We start from the raw sequence: 14,955 nt of genomic DNA, 5'->3' as shown, positions 1-14,955 counted from the left end.
ATGATGAAATTGTCTGCTAGTGTCTGTAACAGAAACACTGAGTTAGCAATGAACAGCGAGTAAAAGGTTTCTCTAAAAACAAGACTCTGCATGAGCTTCCAAACGGCAGGAAAGAAAACCACCACTTCAGTTTGTTACCTGTTGAATCCTATCAACCATCTCGATAACACGAATGTAATCCAGATAGACCAGCCCTGCCACCTCCCAGTCCTGGATGAGCACGCTGCGTTCGGGAGGGGACAGGTCTTCCAGGAATCCTTTTAGGTACTTGTAGTTCTCATTAATAATAGCATCTAAAGAGAGCAAACACAAATAACTGAGCAATGGGGTTTCTTACCAAGTCAATATTGATTATTAAAGAAAACAGCTGTCTGCTGCACGGTCAGTTTCCTAATTCCGTGACTGTCAGCCATGACCACAAGTGTTTACCTGATTTATGACCTACAAAAGACAAGCCTAAGGCCATTCCATTTCCTACAACAGGGACATGCATAGGATCAGCACTCCAGGAATGCTACTGCTGCCCTTGTTCCCCAGGCACTGCTGGCACAGGAAGGTGAGTGTGCAGAAGGTTAAGCACTACCCTTCTCACGTGTTTGCAGTGAACAATCATCGTGCCAGGTACCACACGAGAGCTATTTTGAAACAGCCAGCCACTCTGTACTGACCCCTCTTGCTAGAAAGTGTCCTACTGCTTCACGTTATTGAAAACCCAATGACTTTTGTTCCTATTCTATTTATGTGTACCGTTCAGAATGGGAAAAATCAGGAATAGACTCACCTGAGGCTAAGTGCCTGACAACAAGCTTGTGACACTGGTTCCAGTGCCCAGCCTTGAACAAGAAGAGGGCTTCTTTATGCCGGTCACCCTCCATCCTTGCTCGAACAGCCTTTGCTTCATGAATCCACTCGGCAGGGACGCAGAGCCTCTGTGTCAGGAAGGTCTCCTTGGCCCAGGATTCGGGTGTCTCGGACAGCACGCAGTGCCGGTGTAAGAGTTCTCGCACTGCCTTTTCCCGTATGCTGGTGGGAAGAGAGAGCAGGTCGTTATTCCAGCACGCAGTCCTTTGAGTCCCACCATCAGAAGCTGCACCTCAACACCAGTAACTGGCGACTGAAAGCAGCAGCAGGGGACTCCATTGCCCTTACTGGCTACAGCAGAGGCATTACAGGTGGTGAGCCAGCCTCGCCAGGTCTTAAGTGGTCTTACTTTAGATACTACAAAAAGTTTTACAACCAACTGCGTTACTTCAACACAGGTGACACACTAAGAAAGAGGTCATCACTAGTGCTTTGCAACATCATTAGTGTTGTAGCTTAAGACTGTTTTAATATGACTCATGACCCTAGAAGTAATAAACAAGCTTTACTTGAAGTTACTGCTGGAAGAAAAAACCTGATGCAATGTATTAATTGCAACTGTAAACACTAATAGCAAGAGACACCCTTCCACAAATGAGGCCATTATTTACATTATTTACAAGTTTAAGACAATTTTTTGTTCACTATGCATTTCACAATAGAAGCAAAACATGTATTTTTGTGATTCACAAGGTATCCCTTCAAACCACACTTGTTTCTGTTCAGCTCCCATTAGAATAGATGCAATATTTTGCATTCATCATGTTTTCAGGCCAAGTTCCTGGATGTAGTAAGCTTCCTGAGCCAGAGAAGATAAGCAAATCTCACCTGTTTTGATATTCTAGATCTGTTTCTACGGCACAGTTCAGGAGTTATAGCTGTTACAGTACAATGCTACTCAACATCTAACAAGACACGGAACTAAGCAGAATTATGCACACCACTGTGTAACCTGACACACTTTTTACAGTTGGCATTGGGTTCTCCAGCTTGCAGCTCCAACATCATGAGAGAAGCTATGGTGATTACGGTATACATGCCACGTCTATAAAACAGAACAATTTATGGTTTTTGGGGGCATCGTAAATAACAAAGAAAAGCTTTTACTCACTGAGTATCAGGCTCGTGCAGCAGTATAAAAACAGCCCATTCCCAAAGGCCTTCGCTTTCAAGCTGGGCAGCGTAGCTGGCATTCAGCACTCCCTGCCCCTGCTTGAGGAGGTGGGTGTAGTTCAGGGCTCTGAGCACCTCCCACAGGTGCCAGCTGAGACGATAGTCTACAGGGTCGGATGTTACACTTCTTGGATCCAGCAGATGGTCAAGGTCATAGTGCCTGTAGAGAAAAATATTTGCAACATAAGTAGCTGTGTCCAAACAAAATCAGAAATATTGCTGCCATTTAGTTCCTGTCCTTCCCCCTTCTCCAATTATTATGAAACTTGTGTGGATTTATTATTTTATATATATATAAATATATATATTTAAGATGAGAGCAACAGTTAAAATCCTTTTGCTCTTTTCTTTTTGCTCTTTTCTTTTGCTGAATCTAGACTGCCACCACCTTTTATTTTGTACATGCTCCTCCTGCAGATTTCTCAATGTCTTGAAGTAAAGACAACTACAATGAAGGTAAGACTATTGCAGAAAGTTGCAGAAAGCACGTAAGAAAAGAAAAAAGCAAATGTTTTCCTAAACTTGAGTTTAATCATCTACACCACCAGCAGCGACAGCAGCAGCACATTCTGTGATGCTGTGCACTCAAGGCAGATTTTTGACTATTTCAAAGTGGTTCAGTGAACACTGAAGTTGATTTCATACCCCTAGTTTGGGAACCCCATTAGTCACTGCCTTCACAAAGTTTTTCTGAATAGTTTGTGAACCATTTACCCACGTACCTGTCACTGTAGAGCTTTAACAAATGGAAACAGACGTCCCTCAGAGGTCTTCCTGCATTATCGTCTTCTTCGATTACACAACCAGAACCTTCTAGGTAAGGAGGCAGGGGGCAGCAGGCATATTTTTCAGACTCTGGTGTGTTCTAAACAAATAGTTTAAAGACAATACTTTGAACACAATGCATTCTGAATGCCACAGAGCTCAGCAGACTGATGAGCAGGCTTTCTGCTCCAGAGCAGAAGGTACACCCTAGTCCATCTGAGTTTAAAGCCTACATAGCAATTACACACTAACACAATACTAAGAAGAAAAAACTAAATGCAAAGTGCTTTTGGAGGTTTAACTGCATCTCACACCGCGCTTTTAAAAGCCACTGTGTGGAGAGACACTCAGTTCTCCCACATATACCACCCATATTCTTGAAGAGTTTTAGAGCTTGAAAGCCACATACGACTTGAAGAAACGAAAGATGGTGCATCTCTGCAAGACCTCTCTCTGAAGCAGAGCTTTGACAGCTTAGTGGCAGCACTGGACGCAGAGTTGGCAGGAGACATTTTACCAGGCACTGGAAACCACCCCCACACTCTAACCTAGTAGCATTATCTTCAGTTCAAGACATGCTAAAACTGAAACTTGTTCTTTCCAGCGTACAGCATTAAACAAAGGTTGCGTTACACACAGCCACACACTGCCTGTAGGACCGCTTCCACATTTGCTGCAGGAACAGCAAGTGTAACAGAGGGCAGGTGGTTTGGCAATGGCTATTTTAGCAGGCAGCCGTGTATTTACCACCTCACAGGGAAAACTGACTGGCTATTCCTAGCACAAATGGCCTTCCTGCTGGTGGTTGCTATACACTAGTCCGATTTTGTCAAGCTGCCAAACACCTGGAAACACTGAAAACAAGTGGGAGGTATGCTTGAAATAAGTCACTAACGCAACAACCTAAAGAGCAGGTCCTAAGCTTCAAGATTGTGACTCAGACTACCAGTATGTCCAGCCCCAGGGGGTTATTTCCATCACACAGAGGGGAAAAGGAAGATCCTTATTGAAGAGAACTGCTGCAGAAACTCATCACCAAAAGGGGTGAAGGAATCTGATGCTGTGACAACTGAAGTAACAAATCCATACACAGCACCTCAGCAGCAATACTCGACTGCTCACAAAAGTCTCCATGCAGGTACTGAGTAAAATCTCCTTTACCCAGGCACGTTGACCTACCTGAAATGCTGACTCGTACATGGCAAGGGCCTGGGAAATAGAAGCTGTTGGAGGAAGCAGGTACCAGAGATGGACAGCCATGCAGCGCTTCCAGTCCAGCTGCGAGCACACGTTGATGCTTACTCTCTCAGAGAGCTGCCACACCTAAAGAAATAAATCACTAACTGAAGTCAAACTTCTCACACAATGGTTGGTACGTACTAGACCACAAGGGAGCAAAATGCAACAGTGAGATCCCACGAGCAAAACAAGCAAAAAACCCAACAGGTCAACACCTTGTGCTTTGCTGCTGCACAGCACGTGCCAGGGTTGCCTCTTACAACCTGGCCTTACTGCTGTCAGGAAGTGGAAGTCAAATTAGTGACAGAACAACGGTGGAGCAGAACTTACAGGCTTCCCTGCAAGCAGTGCGAAGATGCGCAGCCTCTCTTCCTGGATGAAGCAGTCTGCCTGCAGCCGGTGCCAGTCCACCAGCTGCATGGTGAGGAGCTCGCGGAGGGGCTGGCTGCCTGCTAGCTGGGAGAGGAGCAGAGCAAGCCGGTGGTCACCTGGAACAGGAGACAACAGCACATCGCTGACACGGCTGTGCCACAGCTGCTTGTTGCTGAGCCCTTTGCTCAGCTTACAGTTATCTAGTTCCTTGTGGATTAAGCCAGTCCATAAACACCGAATAACATGGGAGGAAGACAAAGGAAGAGGAAGGACACAGTTCCCAAACAACACCAAATGAACGGAAGAGTATTGAGATTTGAGCTGACGTAAGAAACCAAGAAGAAACTAGCTATTAGGGTCTGAAAATATGCATTTATTTTTAAACAAACATAAGTAGCTTAACAGAAGCTCAATTAAAAATAAAGAGCATTCAGAGAATATGCCATGGAAAAGATAGTTCCAAATGCAACACAGCATCACTTCCCAACTCTAGGAGAACCAACAAAAAAGCCTCCATGAATACAACCCAATCTGCCTGCAGGAGAAGATAAGCCAGACTACCTTAACATCTCACACGGAAAACTCAGTATTCAGAGTGACTCGCTACTCACTAGCAGCTCCCAAAGTTTAAGTTTTCTTTATGTCTTTACCTCCCACTCCATCCCTGAAAAAAAACAAGACTCAAGCATCTTACCTGACTGCTGTGCCAGTCTGCAAGCCTCGCCAATTCTCCTCCCAGTGAGGAAGCTGAACACGGCCTCCACGTGGTTATCGTGTCGGGACAAAGAGACCTCCTCATCTATTCGTGCCGCAGCAGTCTCTGACAGCCAGCGAGAGAAGGCTCTCCTGCGTTCCAGGGCTAGGTTGTATTCACTGGGCTCCTCCAGGCTGGCTTCCAACTCCTTCAAGTTCCCCCAGATTGCTTCACATAACGTCCACGTCAAGCACCAGTGCTTCACAACGGCTGTGAGTACAGAGTTATCCAGTCATAAGGAGTAAAACCAGAAAAATATTTAGAAAAGAGTCACAGTGTTTTCAGTGTAATCTTGTAAGATACCACGTTACAAGTCAATGCAGGAAGTCAGCCACCCAAAATGCAAACACACACATTTAAGCTTTCAGAAAGAATGCTGAGGTACGGTTGGTTTTTTATGTTTTATTGACATTTGACTGCTCTGATGTAACTTGAAATTAATCTGAACTGGGCAGTTCTCCAGATTTATTGCCATCACTGTGAAAAGAATTATTCAACACTCACTTTCTGTCACGGCAGGATCCTCGGATGCCTTTCTAACCCAGTCAGAATAGTCATGAATAACAGAAACTCCAGGATTGGGTGCTAGAAGAGGACACTGCTCATCCATATGGACAGTGCTGTGTTTCAGCTTTATCTCCAGAGGGATGAGATACAACTGTTTGTCTCTGTCCATCTTCCGTTGTTCCAAGCTCACTTTCTCCACATGAACCTTGAAAGAAGATTCTGAGAGTCTGGAGCAGAAAGAAGAAACACAGGTAGCAATGCTCTGAATTATTTCCCACGTGAGCCAACTCCGATCACAGAGCAGTTGCATTATGCTGCTTGTCCTAATTTTGACATGCATATGACAAGACAGATGATCCAAAGTCAACAGCTATATACAAGGAACCTGGTTACACAGCCCGGGATTCAGAACCAAGACTTTGGCAAATAAATCTCACTGAACTGAGTTCAATGCAGTCGAAAGGCACTAACACTCCTCACCGTAACTCGGTGCATTTTGTGAGAGCACCTCACTCTGCCAGCAAACCAGATATGCTGGAGAACCTCAGCTGAACAGGCCTTTTGGAAGTCCTAAATAGCAGAACGCTTCCTGGACATCAGTTTTGAACTTTATTTCTTTAAACCTTTATTGGATGACTGTGTAATTTGTATGTTAAAAAATAACTACTCTTATTACGATATTCCAGTTCTTTAATTCAAGCAGCAACATAAAAGATCCCCCTAACAAACATGAACTTCCATCTTGCACCCCTTCGATATAGGAAGAATATTACACTGAACACCTTAACAATATGCTGACTTAAAACCAGGACTATTTCAAACACTGATAGTATGGAAGAACCACCCTGAAGGAAAATACTACTTACAATTTGGGAGCAACCGGAGCAGGCAGGAATCCATACTCCACAGACTCACACTGAGTGTCTTCCACTTCGCTTGACCTACTTAACCGATCTCCACAATTGACAAGTGTCCAGTTGGGTCCCCAGCCAACACGAAACGAGCGCCCCATGAAGAGCGCCATGTCCATCAGCAGCTTCCCCTTCCTGTGGGTGATGGACTTGTCCAGAGGAACTAGCCCCTGCTGTCTGCGGACACCCACTGTCTTCACCTGCACCTCCGGGACTGAGGGAGGTACAGCGAATGCAGATGCTAGCGGAGAAGCTGCCGACCAAAGGGCAGCAGAGGGGGAAGTGCCCGAAGTCCTCAGTCCCTTGAAGTCTTGCACAGCGGTGCCAGGCGGTTGGCAAATGAGATTAGCAAATTTTGATTGCAGCAGCCCACCAACTAGGAGGAAGAAGAGGGAAGAATATTTAACTGAACGGGTGCTCACTTTTCAGCCAAACATTTCTGATATTTTAAAGGTATTTCAGTACTTTGTAACCAGCCAGGGAAAATATTCACCCTGATTTGTGATGGTAACACACAGCTAAGCGTAATTACTTGCAGTATTGAGGACCAGGAAACCCGCTGTGCACAGCCTCATTTGCATTACCCAAACTAAAGCACGTGGTAACACACCAAAAACAGTATGTATGTAAGTCCCACCCCAAAATTTGGGATTTTCAAAGAAATTGCTAATTTAACCAATACTGTTGTAGTGAGACCATGAGAACAAGAACATCTCGGAAAAAGCAAACACTGATCACTACTGAAAGGAACAGGGCTGGGCCCATACCCACAGGTGCATGTCAGGTCTGCCCATCCAATTCAGGGACCAGGAAAGGGCAGGGGGTGATGTTTAAGAAAGCACTTGGTTATTTTATTCCCCCTCACTACCCAAATCTATTTTATCTGGCAATAATTAGCTTTACTCGAGTCAAAAAGCTTGTTATGCCTGCAGTAGTAACTGGTAAGCAATTTTCCTGTCTTTATCTCAACCTGAGAGCTTTTTCCATTCAGTTTTCTCCCCTGTCCTACTGAGGAACAGGAGCAAGAGAGCAGCTGGGTGGGCATCCTGCTGCTGGCCAAAGCTAACCCACCACTGCACACAACTGTTCTGCCAGGTATTCAGCCAGCGATAGGATTTTGCCTACTAATGTTAGAATTGCACTCGTTCTTCATGCAACACGTAGTTTCCCACAATACCTGAGCATCTTTTCTGTCCTTGTGCTTTCGAAATAGGGAGCCTTGGAGAACAGATCTCTTGAGAAGCATCCATTTTTATAGCTTGCTTCCCAGGATGATGATCCAGGATCAAATCTAGGTCATCTTCATCAGCAAGCAAGGAAGCTTTCATAATCTAAAGAGGTGAGAAGTCAAGCCTGCATGTTAGCAATCCTTCTATCCATCTCGTCAACTCCTTTCCCAATAAAGGTAACTTCCACACATTGCATTCAACCAGCACGCCCTTGCCATAAGTGTTTTAAGTAAAAGCACACAGTTGAGGAGAAACAGAAGCAAGTTGCCAGTTGATGATGAACATTTACAAATGACTCGTTAAGCCACTGTCACACTACTTGTTAGGATGGGCACGAAGAGTTCTGATAATCACGTTTTCTTAGATCTTAGCTCTATTTCTATTTCAGCTTACACAATAGTTGAGAAGCCAAGGACTACTTCTTCCTTACAAATTAAAAAAATACAGGTAGAAGCCCAGAAGTGTTCAAGGTGTTATCCTTTCATCCAAAACCACCACCACCACAAAAACAACAACAACAATCAAGAACAGCTATCCTTTTACATTCTTTTCTCCAAACTAGGCTTGAGGCAATCCTAGCTAGATAGTAGTTATCACTTCAGAACTTTGAAATCCGAATTCTAGCCTTCTGACACTTTGCATGTCAGCTTTCAACTTCTTGTATCTATAAACATTTCCTCCAGATGCAGAAGTCTAGTGTGCAACAGTTTATTACAAGTTGGTACATAACTAGCCTTGGGGGGCAAACTGAGAAGTTACTGAGGGATACCACAAAGTCCTCTCCTTTTGGGGGAAGTACAAGACGCCCACCTGTAAGACGTGGGGGTTAATACCCAGCGTTGATGCAATATGGGTTGAAGCAGGCACTGCCTCCTGCTCTTCCATCATGTTATCTTCCAGAACAGACTCCTGGGGAAGCTCCTGGGTGATGTCTGCCATGTCACTGTCCAGCTCCACAACCCTGCCCAGCTGCTCCACCTCTGGGGTCTGCGGACACATGTAGAGGCCACATCAGACAAAAACAGATTTCAACAGTTTGCTGAGAAAGAGTACTTAATAGCTTCAACAATCACCTGCAAACGAAGCGGAGTACTCCCTTGCTTGTGCCAAAATTCCAAATTAAGTTTAGGGAGGAATGTATAACCCGTTCCCATTTTCTTCACAGTTGTAACAGTGTAAGTTAAAGTGAAGAAGTTTAAAGTGAAGAAGTCACAGTTTAGTTGTGTCCTTCTGAAGTTTACCAATTTCTGCTATTCAGTGTAAGAAACTGCTCTTCAGCTTTCCATTTTCACGTGACAAAAAACCAAAATGGGGCTTGTGCATCCTGCCTTCCTTCCCTTCTCTCACAACGATATTACATAAAGAAAAGTTTTCTGGGCCCAAGGTTAACTTGGGACATTGTAGATGACTGGGCAGCTGGTTTAAAAACAGCGATTCTCTGCATTAAGCTGTGGAACCAGTGGTAGTTGATGAGGAACAGGTGAGTTCTGTAACACTGCTGTTTCCCCAGGTGTGACATTTGTACAATATTGAGTTTATATTCCACCAAAAATCTTCACAGAAGTTTTAGATATACACAGTCTCCTTCATGATCACGCAATACTGGGTCATGGAGCGTGTATGTGTGCACGTACATTGGTTTTTAACAACTGTTATTGGACTGGAAAGTTGTGGAAGTTTTTTTTCAGTATCAGCAGTTCAGAAGTTAAATACAGTAGTTCTCTTCCAATCTGCAGCTAAGTTTCTCTTGCCTGCGCATAGTCCAGGGCAGGAGGAAAAATTCATTTTATGATTTTACTGAAGGCAATCGCATGGCAACATCTTTATGGTGAGCCTGAAGTGACCTCTAGGCATCTTCAATTGCTCATGGGAACTCAGCCTCAAAGGGCAGGCAGGGCCAGAAGTTGTTCACGCAGTCCAAATGAGAAGCAGACAGCAGAAACAAAGGAGCGCTGCCATCAGCTCTAGCTGGAAGCAGCGTGCACAGCTTGCTGGCTGTGGTGCCAGCAGCGTATCGCAGCGATCCACTGAGCCCCTCCTCGGCCAGGTGTGGAACAGGGCAGTGCTGCAAGCACTTCCACTGAGCTGCAGCTTTGCTACACGAAACTGTTCGATAGCACAAAGCCCCTGGAGGATGCCATTCAGTGCTGGGACTGCGCAGCCAACAGGTCGAGCTGAAAGAAGCGCCTGGCCCAGGAGGTGCTCAGCCTGCACCACGATAACTGCCTGTCTTCAGGCTCGAGCTGGGTGTCTGACCTGCTCTGGCCCTGGCTGGGTGACTGAGCTCCTGCACGGTGCCTGTGCTTCAGCCCAACCCTCCCTGCCCTGACTGAGGGCCCTGAGGGAGATCCATGTGCAGTTTACACGGGCTCCAGATGCAGCCACGCGCAGAGCGGTGGAAGCAATGCATAAATATGAGCAAGGAAACCATGCTAAGCAATCTAAGAGCATATTCAAATGGGCTGCTGCTTAGCTCATTAAAAACAGCTAGTAAGTATGATGACGGTTATCAGATGAGGCAGATAAAGGCAAACCAGGGGGTTTGTAAAGATAGAACTTGATGGCAGGCACAGAAGCATTAGCGAGTGGTATTTGAGTCTGTCTGCAGCATGCAGAACAGATTTACAAGTCAAAACATGGCTATAAACAAAAGTTTCACTGCTCCCTTCATTGCGCTTTAATGCAGCAAGGCCCCTGGTGTAGCTGTTTCCTGTGGGCCTTGCAACATTAACAAAATCATGAATATTCAACTTAGTGAAGGAAGAAACCCCCAAAACTAATTCCTAAAAGCTTCCCACAGACTACAGAATATCATCTTCAGACGCTCTACACACCAAGAATCCATCGAGTTTTCAATGCTATGCAGTTTCTCAGAGGTTTGGGAAATTGACCTAGATGTTCTTCCTATTTTCACAAACGAAAACCTTAGCTAACGATATTCAAGTCAAAGAGGTTAATTAACAACCAAGGAAGTTTTTGTTAAGTATTCTTGAATCTACACGACAGGTCTGAATTAGTCACACTAAGGATTTTTGACTGCTTAGAACATCTGCTCTGGTCCCAATTAACACAAATAAGAAACAAATTGGAAGACTAAAAGGTGGCACGTAGAGGGAAGTCTGCCAGGCAGCCCTGTGTTCACCTCTTAAATAAAATGTAAAGTAGATTCCTTAAGTGTTTGCAAGAGCAGGATGAACTGGCAGGTTTTAATTATCCGGTGAGCCAGGTGTGATAATGCAGCAGCTGTTAGCTACTTCTGGATTCTTCTGGACCCACAGCAGGTGACAGTTCACCCAGTTTGTCACTACACAAGCATGCTGTGCCCAACAAATGGACTGTGCTGTTGCTGGCTTCCTGTTCATAAGGTGGTCAGGACTCTGCCATGGGGATTCCTGAAGTGCACCAGTGCTGGCTTTACTGAAAAGCACTTCTGTACGCTGCTGCCAACAGACCTTCGTGTCCAGACCCCTGTAACCTGCATGGAAACCTAAGGCAGTGCTGTAGGAACACACAAGCCTTTGCAGCAGAGGTTGAGATTAGACCACAGGCTATATAAGATTAAAAGCAATTGCAGGTTGGTTTAATGACAATTCCTACCACAAAAGTAACAAAATTATCCTTTAGTGCAAGCAGTAACGAAGCATGGTTTTGTTTCTCATGAAGCAGTGACAGACCCTTGTCCCCACGGGCTCTAAGCTACCCAAAGCCACTGGCAATTGCAGGGATTTGCTGCTCAAATGGCTTCAAAAGGACAAGACCCAGGACAGAAAAATGGGTGTTTGAGCTATGTGGCTCATGCTGTTTGTCATCCTTTGACTTCAGAGGTACAGAAAAAAACCTGCCCTCCTTTGCTTCCCATGATCTAAAGGGGTCACAACCACTGGTCGCGTGCCAAGCAGCACCCTGGCACAGGATCTATGCCTCACTGAGCTGCAAGCACACAGATCTCCTTTCACTGCTCTCACAGATTACTGAAGGGTAAAAACAAAGCCTGCTTAGGCACAGCAACACAAATCCTCTCCAGCTGCTAGATACCTTTCTGCATGTCCTAACTGCTACGGTTTATTTTTTCCCCAGCTAGGTAACCAAGAACCTAGTTTCAGAAAGTCTGCTCTCTGCACTTGCATGCTATTTTATGACAAGTTACTTCAAAAAAAATAAAATCTACAGGCAGTTCAGAAACATTTACCATTGACACCTGGCATACAGAGCATATTCTATCCCATTAATGCCAGGATGCCTTCCAAAGCAGCTGTTTTTCATCCACCATGAAGCAGATTCTGGTTTAGCTTGCCAATATCCATACCAGCTCTATTTGGAACATGTAAGAGCATCAGGTGCAATTAGTCTAACCTTTAAACCCACGCCACATTTTGGTTTGAATGAAGGTAACACTAAACCATAAGGGGTTACCAACGAACTGGATAAAACGTTACCTTCCCTACTTAAGGCACACAGGCAGAACACTGACCATACGTAACAAAGCTTTAAAAGCAATCCCGTCCAATTCCAATACACTTAAAAATCCAGTGTATAACCAGCCTTAAAAAGTAGCTTTTAATAAAAATAGAGCACATTCTCAAAATATAAAGCATACAGTCTTGCATACTAAATGATAGTCAAGTCAAATTAATGCACAATGTCATTCTTAATGCAGGCAGCACAAGGCTTTATAATAATATAGAACATAATATTCACAAAAGCAAGTTGTTCTTCCATAGGTGGCAACTATGCCAAATTCAATCTAGACCAGAATCTAAACAAGAAACTAGAGTTTAACACCTCCCCACCCCCCATCCTTGGAAGGGATTGTCAAGTCTCTTAACAAAAAACACACAAACACTCAAAGAGGTCAGAAGAGTTTGTGCAACTTTGTGTTATGGTTTTGCTGTTTGGTTTCCAGGCTAACTGTAACATCAGCAACCCCTGCCTAGGGGCCAGCTACTCTTCAAATATCATTTTCTGAATTCCCGTTTAGTCATTGTCCTCCTTCTACCTGAGATGGAGGCGTGGGTTTGCCATTTAGGGCCATTTGCTGGGGTGGCAGATGCCCTGGAGGTGGCACAGGTGTGGTTTTTAACTTCTTTGTGTCCACTTTTAAAGGATGCTCTTCCTCTTCCTCGTCTGAATCTTGCAAGCCATACTTGGAGAAGTGTGCCACCTGTGTAACAAGAAGAACAAAGGTGTCTCACCTCAGAAACAAGAGTTCAGGCATTTACTTCCAAAAGGCCCCAACAATGAGCTGGTGTAACTGTCAGCTTTACAGAGCAGTTGTGGCAGTTGGAACAAATCCAGCCTCTGTATGGAACACTTGCTGTACACCGGCCTTCAGGGGATCGCAGAACTTGGTGTCACCCACCAAGTAAAGTGCTTCCACTGAGAGCCTCCAGTTATTCAGAGGAGTTTTTACCAGCTTGGTTGGGAAAACAAAAACATTACCTTAAACACCCAAGATCCGGTCTCTGGACGGTATTCCTTGAATCGAGCGCCCTGCTTCCGAGATACAGACTCGAGTCTACCCTCGTAATTCATCTCTGCAAGTCGTTCAGGGCTTTTTATCAAGCAACGAGATGTTTTATCTGTAGGCCAGACTCCATCTAATGTCACTTCAGCTCGTCTGTTAAAGATGGAAAAGCACGTAAGAGACTACAAGGTTTTGACGCAAAGCTATCAAGGCACACACAGGAGCTGAAAATTGACCATGTCGACTCAAAACAGCTTTTAAAACAAGTTCTTGGTTGAGAAACTTTAAAATGTCTAGCAACTGTACAATGCTGCAACCTGAGTGTACAATTCAGATGTAGATTCCTTGGTAGCTGCCTACAAACACAGTACCCTGTCAGCATTATCAAAACATCCTTACTCACCACTGCCACTATAAAGTACTTATTTTTCTTAAATTACCTATTTAAACCTTCACCAATAGGTGGTTTTCTTTCATCGTCAGGGTAAACAATCACTTCTTTCCTACGGATATGTACAATGTCATCCAGATTTAAGTTTGTTAGATTTACTTCTCCTTCAAAGTAAATTGATCCATAACCTGCAAAGCAGAACAAAAGGTGACCAAACATCACTATTTGCCCATGAAAATAATCTTATGACAGACAGCCACACTCGTATAGTTCCTGCCATCCTCCTCCTTTCCCCAGCTTACCGCCTGCCTTTGCTATGGCTCCAGAACAGAGTACAAGTGGCTCCACTTCCCAGTGTGAAAATGCTGAAGATGTTAGCAACTTTTTTTTTTAGTCAACACTTGCATGGAAAGCTTTTTGTATTGATACTGCCCACACAAGTACCCAGCACACCCTTGGCTTTATAGCACATTTAGAAAAGTGTTCTAAAAATACTATGTTATGATTTTATTTTTATATAAAAGCAGTAACGAATACAGTTCAGGCTGAAAGCTCTTCACTAGAGCTCAGTAAGCTCAAATGTAGGCAGTAACTGAGATGGAAACAGTGATCTGATATGCAACCTGCTCCAGAAGGTTGCTACAGGTGCTTTTTTATTTTCACATTCAAGTTTTTCAAATCATCCCATAACACGGGTTGGTAGCACTACCAGTCTGAAAGATTTCTAGTCTTTGGTGTAAGCTGTTCAGAGTGCAGGAGCACTGCTTATAATTAAGCTGAAGGTAGGGAATTCAGACTCAGGTTCCATAGCTTTAAAAAAAACCTCACTGGTTCAACTAGAAAAGCTGTGTGCTTACCTTTACGGCCGATGGTGAAGTCAGTCACAATACATTCATTTCTGTCGTTGGTAAATCTAGCAAGCTCCTCCATAGACGGGATGGTGTAATAGCCAGCTCTTGTTAGAACAATTCCTACAATGGAAATGTCAATGAGAACTGGGCTAACAAACAGCAGGACTGCCAACTTTCCCATTTCAGGAGTTTCAGTTGTCCAGGCTTGCAAAAGAAATGGAATGCAGGTTGCAAACAAACTGAGAATCAGTACACCAAAAGCAAACAGAAATGCCTTCACTCCAGAGCCTTCACAGCACGTTTAAGACAACTGCTATACAAGTTTCTCCAGACACATACAGCAGTACTTGACAGAAACACTCTTCTAGCCTAAATGATTTGGGAGCACAGGTAAGCAGCTTCTGCATTTAACAGTCTCCAATGCTTTTTTTGTTATTC

At 44.3% G+C, this 14,955-nt stretch overlaps 1 protein-coding gene across 2 annotated transcripts in view; it reads right to left on the bottom strand.

Annotated features, from left to right (window-relative positions):
- NUP98 (nucleoporin 98 and 96 precursor) overlaps positions 1 to 14,955 on the bottom strand; it is a 36,403-nt gene that overhangs the window by 2,697 nt on the left and 18,751 nt on the right. For both annotated transcript variants that reach the window (XM_082771845.1, XM_082771846.1), the window contains exons 17-31: positions 14,524 to 14,637; positions 13,716 to 13,854; positions 13,251 to 13,428; positions 12,808 to 12,972; positions 8,622 to 8,798; positions 7,760 to 7,913; positions 6,538 to 6,958; positions 5,669 to 5,898; positions 5,105 to 5,374; positions 4,369 to 4,526; positions 3,979 to 4,122; positions 2,757 to 2,899; positions 1,973 to 2,194; positions 782 to 1,023; positions 139 to 293 (exon numbers count right to left, since the gene is read on the bottom strand). In XM_082771845.1, the coding sequence (XP_082627971.1) occupies positions 139 to 293; positions 782 to 1,023; positions 1,973 to 2,194; positions 2,757 to 2,899; positions 3,979 to 4,122; positions 4,369 to 4,526; positions 5,105 to 5,374; positions 5,669 to 5,898; positions 6,538 to 6,958; positions 7,760 to 7,913; positions 8,622 to 8,798; positions 12,808 to 12,972; positions 13,251 to 13,428; positions 13,716 to 13,854; positions 14,524 to 14,637 (2,912 nt within the window). The remainder of the gene's footprint in view (positions 1 to 138; positions 294 to 781; positions 1,024 to 1,972; positions 2,195 to 2,756; positions 2,900 to 3,978; positions 4,123 to 4,368; positions 4,527 to 5,104; positions 5,375 to 5,668; positions 5,899 to 6,537; positions 6,959 to 7,759; positions 7,914 to 8,621; positions 8,799 to 12,807; positions 12,973 to 13,250; positions 13,429 to 13,715; positions 13,855 to 14,523; positions 14,638 to 14,955) is intronic.

This window comes from Aythya marila (genome assembly GCF_965140915.1).
Source record: "Aythya marila genome assembly, chromosome: 1".
NCBI lineage: Eukaryota > Metazoa > Chordata > Aves > Anseriformes > Anatidae > Aythya > Aythya marila.
The sequence above is the reverse complement of the archived record's forward strand: the minus strand, read 5'-3'. Positions and strand labels throughout refer to the sequence as shown.